The sequence below is a fragment of the Pieris brassicae genome, chromosome 11 (assembly GCF_905147105.1).
Source record: "Pieris brassicae chromosome 11, ilPieBrab1.1, whole genome shotgun sequence".
Taxonomy (NCBI): Eukaryota; Metazoa; Arthropoda; class Insecta; order Lepidoptera; family Pieridae; genus Pieris; species Pieris brassicae.
Window position 1 is genome coordinate 10,766,722 of NC_059675.1, and position 19,464 is coordinate 10,786,185.

The following is a 19,464-nucleotide window of genomic DNA, read 5'->3' on the forward strand; positions in this document are numbered from 1 at the left end:
TTACATTTGACATTTCATTACTAAAGTTAACTTCATAATATTCATATATTTTTCCTGTACATTGAATTCTTATCAATATAAAACAAGAAGTAATAAATATATTATGACTAAGGATTCAAATATATTATATATGATATAAAGTAGAAATTTTATTGAGTTATGTGTAGAACAATGTTGTGTCAAAACCAAAGGTTATATTCTTAATAAATTAATGAAATCCATATTATAAGATCATAAAGCATATGATTTGTTTTACTGTCCATATCTTGTAAACACAATGTATAGAAGGGCATTTTTAAAATTGTAAGTGTATTACTTGCAATATACTGTTTATTATGGTTAATACCTCTTAAAAATTAATTATTAATGCTTTAAGGTTACCCTCAAAAGGTTCTATGGAGGGACTTTTACACCTTCCTAATTTATATAAGTCTCCACAAATTGTAAACAATGCACGAACTGTATCCTTGTCTGTATCAAATCTAAAAAAACGGAAAAGTCCTGAAGAAAGGGTAAGGGAATAAAGTATATTTTCTCACTTTGATTTTATAAGATCTTTCTATGATGCAATAATCGAGAAATGTCTCGTTTTTGGCTACTGTAACGGTTCCCTAATAAAATAGAATAATTAATACATTAAATTGTACAATATATACATATCTTTGTGTTTGTGTAGTAAACAATTTATTATATTTTTTTATTAAAATATAATAGAAGCATTAATAACATACACAGGCAATAGAGAACCAAGGTAGAAGAGTTATAAGATATGCACCAAAAGCTGGGACTGAAGTTGTTGGTATATGGGGAAATATGACAGTTCAAGAAATAGCTGATGTTTTAAGAAAAGATATAGGTTAGTGCAGGTGGTTCCTCTGACAAAAACTCTGATTTAAAGTTAAATTTCAAAGTTAGTGTTAAACTTACAAATTAACTATCTAGGAATATAGTCTAGCTGTAAATGATAAAATAAAGTTGTACTCACAGTTATTTCAATTGTCATCATGCCATTTCAATTTTAGTCAGAGTTTTGCTGTCTATCACACTTTTTTGCATGATAGTTTATGCTTAAATATGGCAGACAAATTATCATGCCTCTAATTTCTTGCAGTTATTTCATTGTTATATAAACAATTATTTTGGTAAGTTAATATTATATTTAACTTCAGATCTTTAACATTGGGAATGTAAAATTTTCAGATCATGTGTTTAAAGCATTGGAATTTGCCGATAAGGACTCTGATATAGTTTATAAAAAGAATACTGTTATTCACAATCCTCAGATCATTAGAGACATTGTTAAAATATCTGGTTGTAGATTTAAAATTATTGCTAAACCAAAGGAAGAACTGGAAGAAGAGGAGGTATGTTAAGTGTAATAACATAAAGAAAATTATATTTTTATGGCAGAAGTTTATTTATCTTTACTAATGTAGAGCTTTGTGAAATAAAACAATAATTATTTTCAGTGGTGTACACTTGAAAGAGAAAAAAATAGACTGCCAAAATGAGAAAATAATTATGTTTAAATAACTATTTATTATTAATTCTATTTTATACACAACATTTAGAATTGAACATAAAAAACCAGCACCTTTTACAGCTGAATGATTTGTATCAAATATGTTATACTAGCTATGCTCCTTGGTTATAGATGTGTCTACTAGCCATGCATTAATGCACTTGTGGTACTTGAACATTATTTTGCTTTGGAGTTATATTAAACTGATATCTAATAAGATATTCATTAATAAAATCAAATGATTTTAGGTAAAAAATCCTTCAAAATTAAATGCCTGTAAATAATAAGGTGTGTTGGTTTAAATAGTAGATACCATGTGCAAAATAAATCCTGAAAAGTTCAACACTTTTGTTTTGGAACTAAACCAAGTTACAAATTTACGCATTATGCCAAAAAAATATCATGTAATTGTAAAAATATTACCTATTATATATATATTAAAATATTAAAAATAATAACCTAGAATAAAGACGCAGTTCCAGCACCTCCTGCCCCCTTAGAAGCCCTTCGACGGCGGCCCCCTGTTGTGTGTGTCATGGGTCACGTCGACCATGGTAAAACAACACTTTTAGACGCATTGCGGAATACATCCGTCGTTGAAACTGAATTTGGTGGAATTACTCAACATATTGGTGCCTTTGAAGGTGAGGAACTTATATATCCATGTATGTATATTGTCGAATATGTATTATTTCTTATAATATATATAATTATTATCCATAATTTCAGTACACCTACAATCGGGCGATAAAGTAACATTCTTAGACACGCCTGGTCACGCGGCGTTTAGTGCGATGCGGTCACGTGGGGCACACGCCACTGACATTGTAGTACTCGTTGTAGCAGCTGATGATGGAGTCATGGAACAGACTGTCCAATCCATACGTATGGCTAGAGAAGCTAACGGTAATATACTTATGAAAACATTTCGCGCGTAGTGGTAGGTGGTAGGTGCCAGCCTTCTATTTCAAAATTATTTTTTTAGAATTAGTGCGTTAAAGAATCTAAATCCTTAATCTCAAATTCAATTATGTTGTCTATATTGGAGTACTTCATAAACTTCATTGTTTGTGATTAAGATGTGTAAAGAATCAGTATTTCTTCCAAAACAGATTATTTTTTCAGTTCCAATTTTGGTGGCGATAAATAAAGTGGACAAACCAGGTGTAGACATTGTAGGTATGCTCTTTCACTTATTTGTAAATTTTTCATTGTCATAGAGATACTTAGCTTTCTTTATTTTAGGAACGCACAATGAAATCCCTAGCGCAGTACGGTGTTGTTTGCGAAGCGTTAGGAGGTGACGTTCAGTCCATTGCTGTTTCGGCATTAAAACAGCTTCATTTAGACACTCTGGTTGAAGCTCTTATTGTTCAAGCTCAGATGATGGAGCTAAAGGCTGATCCGGGGGGATATGTGGAAGGGGTGGTGATAGAAAGCCAAGTGGATGCGAAAGTTGGGTTAGTTCTGAAGGAGTATGGAAAGATATTTAATGTTTTGTAGTCCATATATATAATTATGACAACTAAAATTGTTTTAAAATAGCATCACTAAAATAAATGCCATTCCCCAATATTATATCAATAAAGTATCATCATGTTTTAACATCCTATTACTGTATTATAATAATCTTTATACAAGATATGTAAATGTATTATTGTCATGAATAACCAAAACTCAACGAAATGGCTTGACTGATTTTTATGAAATCCTTTCTGCATATTCTGTAGGACCGAGAATATTTTTAACCTAATTGTTATAATAATTGGTAACCTAGACATCATATCCCGGGATGTACCTTAACATTTTTTTCCTACCATGATCTCTTCATTTTGTAATAGCGATTTTGTACTGCAATAATCTTTATATAGTACGACGTTCACTGTTGTTCTTCTTTATGTATCATTTTGTTCTTTCTTTCGAAATCCTTCATATATAAGAATAATTGTTTTGTATTTTGTGGAAGAAAATTCTTTAACTAATTAATTATAGCTATGAATACTTTTCATTTCAGAAAACAAGCAACAGTACTAGTGCAGCGCGGTACACTGCGTCAAGGGTGTGTCGTGGTTGCTGGCACTGGATGGGGTAAAGTAAGTTTATATATGTATTTATTTTGTCAATTCAAAATGACTTTCTAATAGAAATGCTTTGTTTTAAACATACCTTTAGATAAGCTAATGAATAGATATGGTTATTCTTAATGTGAAAATAAATTTCAGGTCCGAATACTTAAAAACGCAGAAGGTGGTTCAGTTACTGAAGCTCCACCCTCGACTCCTGTAGTAGTGTTGGGCTGGAGGGAACTTCCCGCTGCTGGCGATGTGGTACTAGAAGTGCCATCAGAGGTGTGTTTTAGACGTAAGACGTTTAGGATGATAAGGACCCATAGGAAGGATACCAATACCAAAACCATAGATAATAAAATAATAGAAATGTTTTTTTATTTACAAAACAAAATACGCTACCATTACAGATTACTCCGATGCGGTACCTAACTATATACATTTACATGACATACAAAACAATACATAAAAAAGTCAACACAACATTAAACACAGTTAGATTGAAATACAGTGTAAATTCCATGTAACGTCCTTCGATTTAACTCCCTAAAGCGTCGAAATCAATTGACTTTAAATAATTTAGCTTGTCTTCCAGACAATGATATACTCTACATAGCATTACACTCTCAATAACGACAACAATTCCATAATAAACTTTTTAAGTTGCTGAAATGAGTAAAAACTGCGCAGCTGTGTGCGTTCTTTTGTCGCTTATCATCATAGCCCGCAATAAGCTTTCTCAGAAATTAGTTCTTTGGGATAAATTGGGATTGTTTGCATGTGTAGACGGTTGTTGACCATGGCTAATAAGTAGGAGTCATGGATTACCTATACGTTTTCCTTCTCTTCATTTGACAACTCTATATAACGCCATACCCTTCACACAGCACAGTCCCTTGAGTGGCGTTATAGAGTTTACACTGTATTTACAAAAAAACCTAACTTTAATACAGTACAAGGCACTGACATGCCATGTTTTATGGCCTGTATTCACTTTGATTAGTGATAAGTGATTAGGAATTATGAGGACCTCCTAATTTTGTGTACAGCTACTGATTAGTGCAGGTGATTAGATGGCTGCGTAGTAATGTGATTAAAAGCGTGTTCTATTTTTTTGCGAGTGAACTGCGAGTAGCCTCGTCCCTACCCCCTCACTCGATGCGTACCTGTCAAAACATGTCATTCTAGTTTTAAGCATCGGAAACTGTTTTGAAAAAAAATGGTGAAGTGATAAGATCTAACGAAGAACCTAAGATAAAACCTATAAATTTGTGCAGCAGTATGTAAAATATGAATGCCTTTACAATCGTAAAGACCCTAGCTACAAAATTAAGGGAGCCCGAAATGCGCCACTTTTACGTATAAGTAAAGCATGAATATATCGGGGTTTGGTAGTAATCAAGCTTATACTAAAATAAGAACCTTGAAATCTATATATTCGCAAGAGGTGACGGAAATTAAACTGAGTACAAAATCTTGCTGATGGACAGATATCGACTACTGAATTTACTTAGCAGAGTCACTAAACAAGAATTGGACACTACTTGCACTACACACCTGCACTAGTCATCCTCAATTACTAATCACTTGCACTTGCACTGATCAAAGTGAATACAGGCCTTTATGTGTTTGTTTAGCTAGACAATTATCAAATATGGAATATCAATTATCAAATATGGAATATTTTCTTCAGGAGGGAGTTTTGTTTCATTATTTTTTCTAGTAAATTTTTCACGCTTATTTTTTTACATTTACATCAGTCGGGTTTTCAAACAAAGTAAAAGCATAGAGCGATATCAAATAGTTTTTATTATTATACATGATAAAACTGAAACTAAGTGTAAATCAATGAAAATATTTTGTATATTTGATAGAAAAGAGCCAACGAAGTAATGCGCTGGCGTCACAACCAATTTATGAAAGAGAAACAACAATCGGATCTAGAAGTGATCACGGTTAAGGCGGCGGAACATAATGCATTGTACCGGGAACAATTGATGAAACGACGAGCATTGGGACGGTACCGCGTACGCGCCACAGGGCCAAGGGACAAGATGATTCAAGATGATAGCCATCCAACCCTCAGTTTACTTGTTAAAGGTATGATTTATTACTTTGGAATTATTAGTTATGTTTTTTTGTTATAAAAGTTCACACAAACTCTCATATATATACTTATGTATAATCTGATCAAATTAAAAAAAAACTATGTATAAAATAAAAACGCGCAGGTAAAGAATACCTTATAACTGAAATATTGCTTTTTGGTTTATTTACCACTTGATAGTCCACATATTTAAAAAAAGATAATGTTTATATTAAAATATAGCCATAACACCGTACCGATTACACCGCATATATGACGAACAATATGTCCTATCAAGACAATGTACTGATAATTTTCTTGTGGGGTCCCTGGGAATGTTCAATGTGTGTGTTTGCATGATAACTTATAACGTTTACTTCACACCTAAATACCTAACACTGGATGCTTAATTAAATAAACTAGAAAATAATATGAAAATACTTAATAATAAAATATATTATAAAAGTGTTTTTGAAGACTGATTGTTTAATCTTCTTTGCTGATCAAGCTACCTACTCACGGTATAAATGAGAAAACACTGAAAGGATATAGATAATGCTTAAAAATCATTTATTTACTTAATTAATAAAATAATTTATTTACCATTACGGGTCACTCAATGCGGCAAGTATATACATTTATATTACATGCAAAACAATAAATACATCTACGCGTAGAAAAAAAACAGCTTGTCATTTAATAGTCAAAGTTAAAATATTTACAAAATGCCTAACTATAGTTATTAACACAATGCAAACCTTTTGTCTATTCAGTCTAAGGACAATTAAAAACGTATCTAACGTAAATGTCACGTAACGTTAATCTATGAAGTTCAATTTTGAATACGAATTGTAACTACCCTAAGGCCTAGGCACTGGCGCAATTCCGGATAGTGCTACTTTATGAATGGCATTTACGTATGTTTTAAACAACTGATACCTGAACCTTTCATTAGAAGTGGATTTAAAATAACACTTTCTTTAAATAAGATTATATGGTTTTGCTCTCAATGTATGTTTTATTGCAGGTGACGTGGATGGTTCAGTTGAAGCGATACTCAACATCTTGGAGACTTACGACGAGCATCATACTGTGAGGCTCGATCTAGTACACTTTGGGGTCGGACAGTTGACTCCTAATGACCTTGAGGTATGCTTTCGGATAATTAAGTATTGTAGATTTTTTAAATCTGGAAGATTGTCAGTTATTCAAAAATATTGTCATATATTGGTTCTTAAATGTGTATGCGTGCGTTGATTGATTTATTATTGTAACGCTGAGTGTTGAAATTCGGAGATAGTAGTGAACTTAAATTTATTATATATCTTTCATAATATCATATTAAGTTCAGCAAATCTGTAAAACGACATTCATTAAATGTTAGGCGGCACGAACTTCATCCAGTCAACTAGTATACTATATTATATATAATAGACAAGTTCTGGTAAATGTTAAAATTTGAAAAACGTATAAATTAATTAAAACATTAAATGTTTGTTCGACACTAGTGCATTAGTTTACATTGCATTAGTGACAGATAGTTGTTTATGTATTTATTAATATGACGTGCATTTTTTATTAATGAAAGTAGTATTTTTAATGTCATTACAGTAATTGTTATGAGGAAAGAAAGGAGGAAGGAATATAGATATGTATTATAATTCACAAGAATTCAAAACAATTATAAAACAATATCAATTATTGCTTGATTATAATATGTTTTTAGATCGCAGAAGCATTTAATGCAGTCATATTCGCATTCAACGTTGATATACCTCCCGCTCTAGCCGTAGAGGCAAAGCAGAACAATCTAGAAGTGAAAAGACACAACGTTATTTACAAATTGGTGGATGAGGTGAAGCAGCTCATCAATCAGAAGATTCCCACCACTCAGCAGGAGGAGCTTCTTGGTAATTTTAATTTTTAGGACAGCTAATGCTTCCCTACTTGCTTAACAATTTTCTTGAACTATACTAGTCTCTCCATCACTTTCAGATATTAGTCTGCAAAGAAAAATAATATTTGTTTTTTCTTAGGTGAGGCAAAAGTTTTGCAACAGTTCCAAGTTTCCGAAGGCAAGAAGAAAGTCTCGGTGGCTGGATGTCGCTGTACCAAAGGAACGCTTTTGAGACAGGCTTTGTATAAAGTGATACGGAATGATCAAGTCGTGTTTGAAGGTGAGTAAACACCTTTTTCAAAAATAAATTAATTTATTAGGCTAAGAAAACTTAATAAGAGGGCAAGGCAAAAAATAACATTATTTTATCGGCTTCCGAGCTTACTACAAAAGTTAAAGTTTAGTTTTAAAGTTTGAGTTAAGAAGTTCGTAAAAGCTGTACACACATGAAGCTTTGCTTACAAGAACCTTATTTAAACTTCTTAGGTGATTTGATATCAGATTGTTTCTAGAGAGTATTTCTTGTTTTTAAATAAAGTAGACATTCATATTAATTAAAAACTCTTTTAAAACGTTTCGGTGTTTACACGTATATGAGTATATTGAGTTGAATTTTTAAATTTTTCTATAATTATAAATAGTAGACGTCATTCGCATGGACTGTGCGATTACCTTTTGGCTTTTTAATGACTTAAAATATTTGCAGGTAAATTAGCGTCAATGAAGCATTTAAGAGACGAAGTAACATCAATAAAGAATGACACAGAATGCGGGATCCGGTTCGATGATACGAGCTTTGACGTACAGCCCGGAGATATCGTAGTGTGCTATAAACTCGTAGATGTCACTCACACAACGGAATGGGATCCTGGATTTTAGCGAGTGTTCTATTAAAATTTTATTAGATTAAAGCATTTTTTTTTCAATTCTAAAACTACCTTTTCATTCATCTAAATACGAGCGCATCTTCCTACTTTCGGCATTGCATTATCCGTGGTTTGAGGTTTGACGATATAAATGTACCTAAATATGTGTTATCCTCAATATTCTTAATTCCCGGTCGCTACAAAATCCTCGATCAATCATATAATTTCTAGGAAAAAAATAGTTATACCTTAAAATATCTCGTCTGTCCTGACTACACTAATAAGGGGAAAGATAAATGGTTAAAACTCATATATAAAGAGAATCGTCTATTTATTTTATCATAAACTCGATAGGCTCAAAATTCGTGTCTCACTAGTTTAAAAACTTCAATAAATTAACAAGTCAAGCGTGAACAAACTCCTTCAACGCCTCATACAAATAACAAACATTTGTTTTTAAAAACATTCGGCTTCTCATATTTGGATCTTGTGAATATTGTTATGACAACAAACATGAAACAAATTTATATACATTAAATAGTTTTGTCATCTTCCTTCACAAAAACTTAGGTAATAATACATTATTATGTAGATATGGTTACACATTACTATTTTGTTAACACATGCACCAAAAACAATAAACTCAGTGGAAGATGCAATGCTAGTTTTACGTAAGTTTCCATTAATTTGTTTGATGTTCATATGTAATGCCATAAGCAAGATTCACGAGACCTCCTTCAGAAAAGTTCCTTTCCGTAGAGAAAATTTCTTATAAAACACGAGGAAATATTTTCCCTACAACCTTTTGCTCATGACTCAAGATTCACTAATATATAAATGCGGCTAAAGTAAACAATATTCCTTATTTACTGATTGACTATATACAACACAATATAACAATTAACATGTTAAGTGTTTTGTTCTTAAAGCATTAATTCAATTTTTGGACTAGATTTCTAATAAACTAAGAAAAAAGGTCTTTTACGTTTTATACAACAAAATTATGAAAAAATATTTTGAATGAGCACTGAAGTATGTTTATTACAAAATATACACATAAAGCGGAAAATATAATAAGACGCAACGAGCAGCATAAATATGACTTATGACACCTAGAGGAGTTTTTTTTTTTTTAGTCTTTAATAAGACCGATATATATAGCGATTTTGTAACTGTAAGTTATATATTCTAATTTTACTCTTTTTTAAATTAAAACTTGACCAGATGCTCGTTTGAATAGATTATACAAGATAATTGAATAAATGCTTTAATCGCAAATAATTAAACAATATTCATTCATTCATATTTGTATAACAGAGTAATTTTAAATATTCATAATAATTAAACCAATATGAAATTGTAATGTTATAAAGTTAAAATGGCGCTAGTATGTGCACTAGTTCATTACTTTTAATCAGTTCAGTTTTTATCATTGAATTTTATAAAGAAACATTTTTCTTACATGCCATCACCAACATAATCGGCGGGAATGGGAATGTGCAAAACTGACCCTGACACTTCCAGACGAGAACCGTCATATAAGTTGTCAAAGACAATATATTTTTAGGTTATCCCTATTAAAATAACCTGTGCGAGATTTTTAGTAGTAGTAACGCGTAGATTTTTTTTAAAGGGCATTGAATTGGCACGTAGCGGTGCCTTTACTCGAGAACTAACGGATTATATGATTGCAATATTATCTATGGTCTAGGAGTTAATCTGAAAATTACAATGATTATGTCCATTTAATACTTCCTTTTTTCGTTTACACAGAAACTATAAAAAAATAATCAAGTGTCTTATCAGTTTATAGGATTGTGTACTATGAAGTTGGCAAATTAATAACTAATTTATCTAAATATATGATGTCAATAATAGAATAAGACATACCATAGTACAAGTCTAAATTGCCTAGTACCTATATCACTTTAGTTTTTCTTAAACAAGGTGCAGCAGTTCATAACTTGGCAGGTATGAACAGTCAGTAGAAGAAGAAAATTGTTTTTGTGAATTTAGAAAAAGGAACGATGTTTTCTTTAAATCTTTTGTGCTTGTACAAGACCATACTTTTATACAATTTCTTCATTATCAAAACGATACTCGTAATCGTTTCCCGCAAGATTTTCTACATTGTAAATTGACATAGTGATACAATGTGCCCAATCCTCTTTTACAAATTACAGAAACTTATTTCCGCACCACACTGTTTCACAATACGAAATTATTAATTCGAATCGAAACCGCATTATAATACAACAATATAATTTATTAAATAAATAATTTTAAGAGTATAAACTCAAAGAGTTATATATGGTGGTGCATTTATACTCATTTTTCTAACTAATTAGGTATTATGTAATAACCGTTACAATAATGCCCCTTCCAAGCCTATGATGTTTTAAAAGCATGTTCCAGTTTAACCCAATCAGGAAAATTAATCTCCTCAATCAAACTAGTTTTACTTCTTCAATACAAGTAGTAAGGGTAAATCACATAATGCAACTCACCGGTACCACAATATGTTGTTGATCCTTAAAAACATTTAAGAGTATGAAATGAAACATACTTTTAATATATCGATAAAGTATTAACAGCCGAAATAGTGGCGACTCGGACAATCTTGGATTGCGATCGCTATCCTATATTTACAAGAGCCGGTGGCTTATAGTTACTATACACAAGTTTATATAATCTCTAACACGCCTTTTATCACTTAATATCTTGCTCCAAATAACATATAAAATATATTCTCAAAAAAGACTTTTAAAAAGTACCTAGACTACTTTTCTATTTGTTAGTTAACATTTTGACATTTCGTATTATTCTGCATTATTATTATAAATAAACAGTCTTTTACCGGTTGTTAAGATGATCAGTTGAAATGACCAAGGCATTAAAGTATTGGTAGCCTTGAAGCAAGACATCGAATATATCTACTCCTGTTAGTTGTACCACACATTACCACTCCGAAGATGTGGTAAAATTATATTCATAATAACAAATAATCAATAGGTTTACTTATTATGATACAAACTATGAAGAGTAAATTTATAAAACAGGCATGATAAATGGAGCAATACAGTTGGTACAACTGACAAAGTTCGTGCTAGTCAGTCAGGTCAACGCGGTCCCGGCGGGTCGGGCCGGGCGCAGAACGCAGAGGCCGGGACCAAGTGTTCACGCACCCGTCGGCACACGCAGTTATAAAGTACTCCGACCGAAACAATAAGGCCGTTAGCCTCTCATGCGCTATCTTCTTACAGACGAGCGGCTCTAGGACGGGACACTCGTCGAAACGGGGGCACGACGGAGTCCCTATTAACTTAACGGGGTCACAGCTATCGTTCGTTTGCGCCCCCGCTGACTTCCCCCTTAACGCTACCGTATTTGCCGCCGATGACTTATCTGTACTCTTTGTCAAGCTGAAGTTTCGTCTGTGATCTGACCGACGTTCCCCGAAAGACAAGGCTGCTAGCCGTTGCGTAAAATTAACCCCCAACGACCCGCACGCTTCCTCTTTCGCCTTTCCGACGTTGATATTCAAAGTGGAAATGTTATTCGTTTTCGATTTAGCTGCTTTCGCGGCGGAAGGTTCGCCCGCGGCGTTATTTCCACCTAATTCCGCATGTTTATGCCCGATTTTGTTGTTTTTGGGACATTTTTGCAGTACTTTCGTACTGGGGATACCGTTCGAGCAAATATTGTTGCTATTGGGGGAAAGGTGGGTAGATGCTCTCGCTCGCACGGCCGGTTTGAGAACGTCTTCGGTTAAATCCCAGAAGCACAACTGTGTGTCTTGAGAAACACTGCCTAGCCTGTAACTCTGTGCACTTTCACTTTTGTCCTCGCGCGTATCTTCCGTGTCCGGCTCACCCAAGCTGACTATGTATGGGTCGAAGGCGACCACCGAGACCCATGACCTGTGCCCTTGACCCCGAGCCACGACCCGCCTTTCGCTGAAGGACCAGACGGTAACAAGGTCGTCTTCTCCTCCCACCACAACGTATTTCCCGTCTGGTGACCAGCAGACACAGAGAAAGCCGCCAAAGTAGGAGCGCGCTCGTCCGACGAGTTCCATGGTATCGTAGTGAAAGCAGCGCAAGAAGCCGTCCTGAGAGACAACCGCCAGATTCGTGCCGCACGGAGAGAACGCGAACTCGTTTATACAGCTCTCCGCACCTATTATCCACCTGAAATGTTACAACAAGTTTCTAACCACTGTGATTTATAAATTATCAACTAAGGCAAAAAGGAAATTTACATATCATTAATAATTAATTCTTTTCAGTTATTTTCCTTTCGTCAGTAGCCAGATGTGTAGCCGCCGTTGCTGAGTTTCATGGTAGCAATGGAATAGCTATTAATATGTAGAAGTTATCCAACACATAATCTTAAGATTTTCTCCTGTTATCAACCTTAGAAACTTGGTAGTTATTGCAATAAATTTTGCCATTAAAAAATAAATGTAGCAGAAACTGTATCATCTACCTGTAAAGTGGGTTTCTAGTACTCTTAGTCCGACAAGTGTGTATTGAGTAGCCATCACCATGCTTGAAAAGTTGATATTGTGGTGCTGTGGTCCCACAGGTTAACTCCTCATTGTACACATATAGTTGGCCCGAGGCATGCGCTGCTATGAAAAGGTTACTTGAGCCTGGTACCCACTTAATGCATGTGACTCGGCTCTTATCTATCAGTCTCTGGAATTTTTATGTTGGGAAATCAATGTAGTATATATAAATATATGCCAAGAAAGCAACAAATTTTAAAGTTATATTTATACCTGTTCTTCTATTTGCTTTTAAATTGCATTCATAAATTTGCTTACTTATAAAAATATTGTGGAATATGTGTTTGGGTTGTTGACATAATCTTAGAGAATATGTGCTGTTTGATTTTTTATGGTAGTTAATATATCTTCTAATATAAAATACAAAAATAAATCAATGGTGCTACTGTTTCATGATCATTTGTTAATCTAATGGGCAAGTAAGTGATCAGCCTTCTGTGCCTGACGCACGACTTCGAGTTTTCAGGACTAAGAAAGTCCATTGGTGCACAGCCGGGGATCGAACCTATTACCTCAGGGATGAGAGTCGCATGCTGAAGCAACTCGGCCAACACTGCTCTATCTTCTAATATACTCTAAAATTTACCTATTGTTGACTAACATTTCACTTTAAGTTATCTTACTAGTCATAAATTAAATTCATTTTGATTGATTCCATCCTTAGACTCACCTCTTCATTATAAAGTTTACTTAATTCTTTCTTAATAGGATCTATTAATTGTATTTGGCCGGTAGAAAAGCCTATGACTAATGAAACACTATCTGGTGTCATCGTGACCGTGTTGAAGTCATGACAGGTTGGGTTTGTGCCCTTATACATCTTTTTATCCACTGGTTTTGTGAGGTCTGCTGCCTAAAAAACAAAATTTATGAGTTACTTATAAAACATTTTTTAGGTAGCAGTATACTAGGGCATTAAATCTAGAAAAGGGCAAAAAATAAAAAAATCTGTTAATTGTAAAAAAGTAGATGTTTAAACTTAATGAAATGATTTCTTTGAATGCCATTTTACATAATGCAGAAAACAGTATTATGTATGCTTAAGTTATCTCAGAGGAAAATAAGATTATGAAAGATTTTAATCTAATTTATTGTAACTACTGTGTGGTAGTTAACAGTCAGCACTATATTTGTTGTACAAAATATGTATTAATAATAATGTTAAGGGTACTATACAAGTACTATACTATATTTATTATTTATTTGTTAAAGAATTACACACAAAAGATATTTAAAAATGATCTTAATATATTATCAAAAGACATTGATAATTAGTATCATTTGCATTTTTATCATTACAGACAAAAATATGTATTACTGTTCATGGAAGTATAATTTGAATTTAATTTTACCAATTTAAATATTAATAAAATTATACAGAACTCCAAAAACTTTTAAATAATATGTATTAATTAATTCATCTGATCAAACTACTATAATAATACTATTAATATAACTTAAATATATGACAAACATTTTTATAAGTAGTTTCCTACATATATATTGTGGAGTCTTAGTCAGTCATGACACAATTTATATCTTAAACTAAGCCCTTCCATCCTTAAACAGGTTCAATATGCCTAAGTTATAATTTGTACCTAAAATTGTAAAGTTAATCAATGTTATATTACAAATTATTAACTAGAAAATACCAAAAGTGCATAGAATAGTTTACCAAGCAGATCTGACTTACAGATATATCAGATCATCTTAGCTTATCTTTACTTTACGACATTATAAAGCTAAAGATAATTTTCATACCTTTTTAATGCCTTTATACACATACACATATAGCTCTTTTCCATGGTTAAAACAAATTCTGTCTTCAGAGGTAGGTCCATCAGAGCCGGGTGCAGCCCCAGGAGGCAAAGTCACCAAAGAGACTCGAACATGTGTGGAACCAGAGCCACTGGTATAACCCACACGGTTAGGCCGTGAGTACTCCGAAAGCGTCATCAACCGGTACGTCCCTTCTCTCGTTACGAACTGTGTCTTCACATCGTCCTTCCCGCCGGAGTCAGATTGCACGGCCATGTTATCATATCCTGTTTTTATGCATCGAGACCGCCTGGTTAGCTCGACTGTGTACAGGCACCTCAACTAGCAAGTGAATTTGATCGCTGATACCCAAAATCCATTGCTTATATGCATATCTTTGGATTAAAAGCTTCATAAACCTGTTATTGTGTTTAATAAAACAAAATTCGAATAAGAATAAAATAGTCCTTGACTCTAGTGGTTCTAGTTTGACAATTTCATCTTGTCAAGTAGTCAATGCCGATTGAGTATTGATACTTGACATTGACGCTGTTCAACCACATTAAAAAAAGTGCCTATAGACTTTGATGTCACGTAATGCGAAATTAAACTGTGAAATTTCTTGGTGTGCAAACCCGTTTCAAATATTTCTACCGTTCTAGAATAGACTTGGTCTGTGCTCAATGCTTAAAAAATAATATAAATCGTAGGTAGGCTATTGTAAGCTCTATGTCTACCGAATTTGTATATTAAATACTTTTCTGCAACTAGTATTCATGTCTGGAATTAAGTTAGGTTCATTCTTTTGTATGGAGATGCTTAAATAAAACGTACTAGCTATATAACTTACACCTAAGCTAGCCCACGCCTAACAGACCGCATATGAATTCATTTACTTTTATAACATACACATTAACAAATAATTTATTTTCATTTGCTTTATTTAAAACCAAATATGAAATATTTACAATAAAACTTAGCAATCAGATAGAAAGCAATACTACGCCCAAAACAACTAGTGCTAAAACTAACTTTTTGTTAAAAACTTATTAATAAAATGCTTTGCCGGGAGATAAACCAAGAATATATAAGATACCAAGCGAAGATACTTTAGTCACCCAGCCGAACCTCACACGCCGCCATATCATCAGTGACGGATCTTTTTGACAAAACAAGGTCTGTCAGGTTCGCTAGTATTATATATATTACACTTAGGTCTGCCAGATACAACACAAAATATGCATAAATTATGTTTATTAACATTTAAATTCCAAAAAAAATGTTGTATTTCTATTTTGATAGTTTAATAAAAATATTTTATAAATAATAAGTAGTTTTACTCTTTTATAAAATTTTCTTCTGATGAAGCTTCAATTTGGACTTTCTTACCCACATCTTTACAATCCTTTTCTCCCTGCTCCAAGAATTTATCCCACTTGTCTATTCTTTTACTTATATCTGCATCTGTCTCTGCAATTTTGTATTTTGTTCTGCCATCCCATATCTCAGCAGTTATTTGCCGTTTGCCAAACCATCTACCATTAATGAGTTGTATAACAGCATCTGCATGTTCGGGTTCCTTCATAGTTATCTGCGCAACCCCCTCAGGATGTCGATCAAAGATTACAACCTTTCTGACATCACCACATTTGCCACACTCTTCCCGCAAGTCTTGTTGATAGTCAAGTATCAACTGAACTTCATTATCAAAGTCAGAGGGATGAAATAGATTTTTAACAATCACAACTCTTTCATGCTTAGAACGTTCTCCAACAAATTTTTCAGGCCTCCAATCAAACAATTTTTGTTGCATTTTCTTAATTTTCTCAAGTTCTTTTTTCTTTTTCTTTTTAGGTTTTAATGCTGGGTTATATTCACCTTTTAATTGAAAATGAGCTTTCTCAACCTTTATTTTGTTACCTTTAAAATCACAGCCATCAAGTAAGCTCAAAGCTAAATTAACAGATTCAATTTTTATGTATGTGCAAAGAGCATCTCCTTTAAAGCAGCTTTGTTCTTTGTCCATATAGAGCTTAATTTTCATTTTCTGAGAGCCCGGATCTCGTTCAACAAGACCACATTTTTGCATTAGGTCAACAAATTCATCTTCTGTAGTTTCTAATGGTAAATTGGAGACATAAACTTTTGTGTTATTTTGATCAGATGGTTCAAACCACTGTGGTTCATTTTTCCTTTTTAAGTTTGCTTCCTGTTTCTTTTCAGTTTTAGTTTGTTCATCAAAAACTTCTTTAGGTTTAACATTGTCTACAAAACCATATGACATTTGATATAAAGCAAGAAAGTCATCATCAACTTTAGGTATCCATGCTTTCTTTTCATCATCCCAGAAGAATTTTGATCCATCAGACTCTGTGTAAACATGGGTATCATCTTCATAGCTATACTGTCTCCCAGGCACCTCATTTTCTGCTAGAGGATCCCATATATTACTTGATTTATTCCATTTGTATTTTTTGTGTGTATTGGGATCAGTATAAAATGCTTCTTCATCTTCATATGTAATATAAGGAGCATACTCACCCCAAGATTCAGAACTTTTTATATTATCATTTGAAACGCTTAGGTCTTGATTGTTCTTTGTATTTGGTTCCAAAATGATACTTGGTTTAACCTCTTTACTAACTAATGGTGAATTTTGATTTTTTTTAATATCTTTACCATCATCCCCAGTCTTTTGTACATCGAGGTTTGATGTTAAGCTTTGTTCCTTGTCATTTACACTTTGTTCATTTTCAGATAACTTTTGAACAGTTTCACAAGAGAGTTTGATAATTATACCCTTCGGTCCTTTCTCAGCTTTGGACATATTTGCTATTAACCACTAATCGTGTTGTTTGCAGTTATTAATACTAATACGCTTGCTGATTAATTTAATATTTAAAAGTTATTATTTACTATTACACCTAAAACCAGGATTTATTTGTGAGTTTAAATTATAAATAGAGTACCCACGCATTAAATACACAGATTTAATCATTAGCGATTTATGAACATTTTATCAGGGATGCCAACTCCTACAGAATGTTTCTCTATGACCAACTACAAATACGCCTAAAGATTGATTAAAAACCCCTATTTTTTTGTTGTATACTCTGTTTAAGAGGTAATTTCATTTATCCATCAAAAATACTTTCAAGTAAAATTTCAATGTTGGAGTATTATAACTTTTTGATAATTCAGTTAAAGCCACGCTTGGATCGTGTGTTTTTTGAGAAATTTCTTCTATATAAATATAAAAAATAAAAACAACCCTGCATGACTTTCCCTAAATTTGTGAAGAAACCTCTGAGTTGGCATCACTGAGTAGAAACCATAGAGAGTTCGTAATAAAGTTATAATTACCAAAAGTTTTTCGCGTGTAGTTTCCCAAACTTTTATTTGAAATTGGCATAAAGTTAAAACTATTGCCATAACATAAAAAAATACCAGAGTATTGTAATATAGTGGACAAAAGTTAAGCCAATCTTAACTAAAATTTTATGTGATACGATACTCTTTTATTTAACCTTCTGAACAAAAGTCTCGGCGCAAATTGGCCTCTGACCTCAGCCTCTGGTGGCTGGTGAATGCTATGGCAGAGTGTCGTCAGCCACCGGTGTTTAGAAGCCGCCGCATTGTAAAACCCGTCCCGTTCTATACTGCGCAGTCTTACGATAGACTCCAACACGGAAAGTTTGCCCGCGACATAATATATAATTTTAACAGGTCCTACAGTAAAATGGAAAATGTTGTTTCGATAATCTACATTAGTCTAATCAAATAAATTAACCTCGCCGCCCCCTCTCCCTGTGATACCTAAAAATCGCTTTTGCGCAGGCAAGGACGTTTGTTCAAGATGTTTGCCGGTATTTGTAATTCTCTATACTTCGGTGCCAAACATTTATTCTATTAAAACCATCCTCCATAGGATGAGTTGAAGATTTTGACAATGCCGATGGAGAAGAAATCAAAGTTGATCGTGCAACTAGGTTGGTGTATACGCATTAGAGTTTTATGTGGAAAATATTTCATTGCCTTTCTCCTGTTACTGCTTATTGAACAAGTTTCTTCTTTATTTTACCGTTGTTATTCTAGTCCTGAATCATTTTCGTTAATCTCTTCATCTGCTGTAAGTCTCACGTTCTTAAGACGTTTCAAAACAGACAATTGATTAAAATATATATTATTTCGTATCTGATGCACCAGATCTGCTCTTCTTTTGTTCTCCCAACATTTCTATTGAAACTATCACGAAGACTCTTCCACTGTCGGTTTAATGTGCAAGCTGTAACATTATATTATTATTAAACAGCATTATATTTAAAACAGAACTTTCTATTTGTTAAAGGTCCCTTAAAATGAACATCCGGTGTTCATTTCGAGATTTTGTAACGACTCACTATCGCGGTACATCTACAATGAGAATAATTGTCAAAGAAACTTGACAACTAATTTACGTATAAATTATAGGTGATAAATACGTTTACCAGAACCAAGTATATATGGAACGAAATAGCTAGTGGGTTTCTTGAAATCACTAAACTTTTTCTAATTGCTTAGGTGCTATCGAAGTAAAACATATAATAATTATTTATGCATTTAACAGCTATCGATCCTTATACAGCTATAAGAATTATACTTCGATGGTATATTTGGTAGATTGTGACTGTATTTACCTTTTCACATTCGTGGATGCTAT

General features: G+C 33.2%; 3 protein-coding genes across 4 annotated transcripts; 1 reads left to right on the forward strand and 2 right to left on the reverse strand.

Moving 5' to 3' along the window:
- Positions 1-96: 96 nt before the first annotated feature.
- LOC123716551 (translation initiation factor IF-2, mitochondrial) lies at positions 97-8,482 on the forward strand. Of its 2 annotated transcripts, none has more exons than XM_045672349.1 (15): positions 97-191; positions 377-512; positions 736-856; positions 1,201-1,364; positions 1,986-2,166; positions 2,252-2,428; positions 2,648-2,697; positions 2,768-2,982; positions 3,537-3,615; positions 3,745-3,870; positions 5,463-5,688; positions 6,702-6,823; positions 7,401-7,584; positions 7,711-7,851; positions 8,278-8,482. In XM_045672349.1, exons 1-15 carry the CDS (start codon positions 160-162, stop codon positions 8,448-8,450), a joined length of 2,127 nt encoding a protein of 708 aa, XP_045528305.1. In that variant the 5' UTR covers positions 97-159; the 3' UTR covers positions 8,451-8,482. The 2 variants fall into 2 exon arrangements, with proteins under 2 accessions (XP_045528305.1, XP_045528306.1); XM_045672350.1 differs by having other exon boundaries at positions 98-303.
- A 278-nt stretch (positions 8,483-8,760) lies between these two features.
- On the reverse strand, positions 8,761-15,875 carry LOC123715966 (WD repeat-containing protein 20). The gene is made up of 4 exons (XM_045671370.1): positions 14,769-15,875; positions 13,678-13,860; positions 12,926-13,137; positions 8,761-12,627 (listed from the first exon to the last, which is right to left on the reverse strand). The coding sequence occupies exons 1-4, from the start codon at positions 15,039-15,041 to the stop codon at positions 11,544-11,546; spliced, it is 1,752 nt and encodes a 583-aa protein (XP_045527326.1). The 5' UTR covers positions 15,042-15,875; the 3' UTR covers positions 8,761-11,543.
- A 127-nt stretch (positions 15,876-16,002) lies between these two features.
- On the reverse strand, positions 16,003-17,793 carry LOC123715967 (HIV Tat-specific factor 1). The gene has a single exon (XM_045671371.1). It carries the CDS (start codon positions 17,590-17,592, stop codon positions 16,102-16,104), a length of 1,491 nt encoding a protein of 496 aa, XP_045527327.1. The 5' UTR covers positions 17,593-17,793; the 3' UTR covers positions 16,003-16,101.
- Between the last annotated feature and the right edge of the window lie 1,671 nt (positions 17,794-19,464).

Coding starts and splice junctions, on each gene's coding strand:
- LOC123716551 (XM_045672349.1), top strand. CDS start 160: ATGTGTAGAACAATGTTGTGTCAAAACCAAAG. Junction 2,167..2,251: donor ACATATTGGTGCCTTTGAAG/GTGAGGAACTTA, acceptor CCATAATTTCAG/TACACCTACAATCGGGCGAT. Junction 3,871..5,462: donor TACTAGAAGTGCCATCAGAG/GTGTGTTTTAGA, acceptor TATATTTGATAG/AAAAGAGCCAACGAAGTAAT.
- LOC123715966 (XM_045671370.1), bottom strand. CDS start 15,041: ATGGCCGTGCAATCTGACTCCGGCGGGAAGGACGATGTGAAGACACAG. Junction 13,861..14,768: donor TGTATAAAGGCATTAAAAAG/GTATGAAAATTA, acceptor TTTGTTTTTTAG/GCAGCAGACCTCACAAAACC. Junction 13,138..13,677: donor GTAAACTTTATAATGAAGAG/GTGAGTCTAAGG, acceptor TAAAAATTCCAG/AGACTGATAGATAAGAGCCG.
- LOC123715967 (XM_045671371.1), bottom strand. CDS start 17,592: ATGTCCAAAGCTGAGAAAGGACCGAAGGGTATAATTATCAAACTCTCT.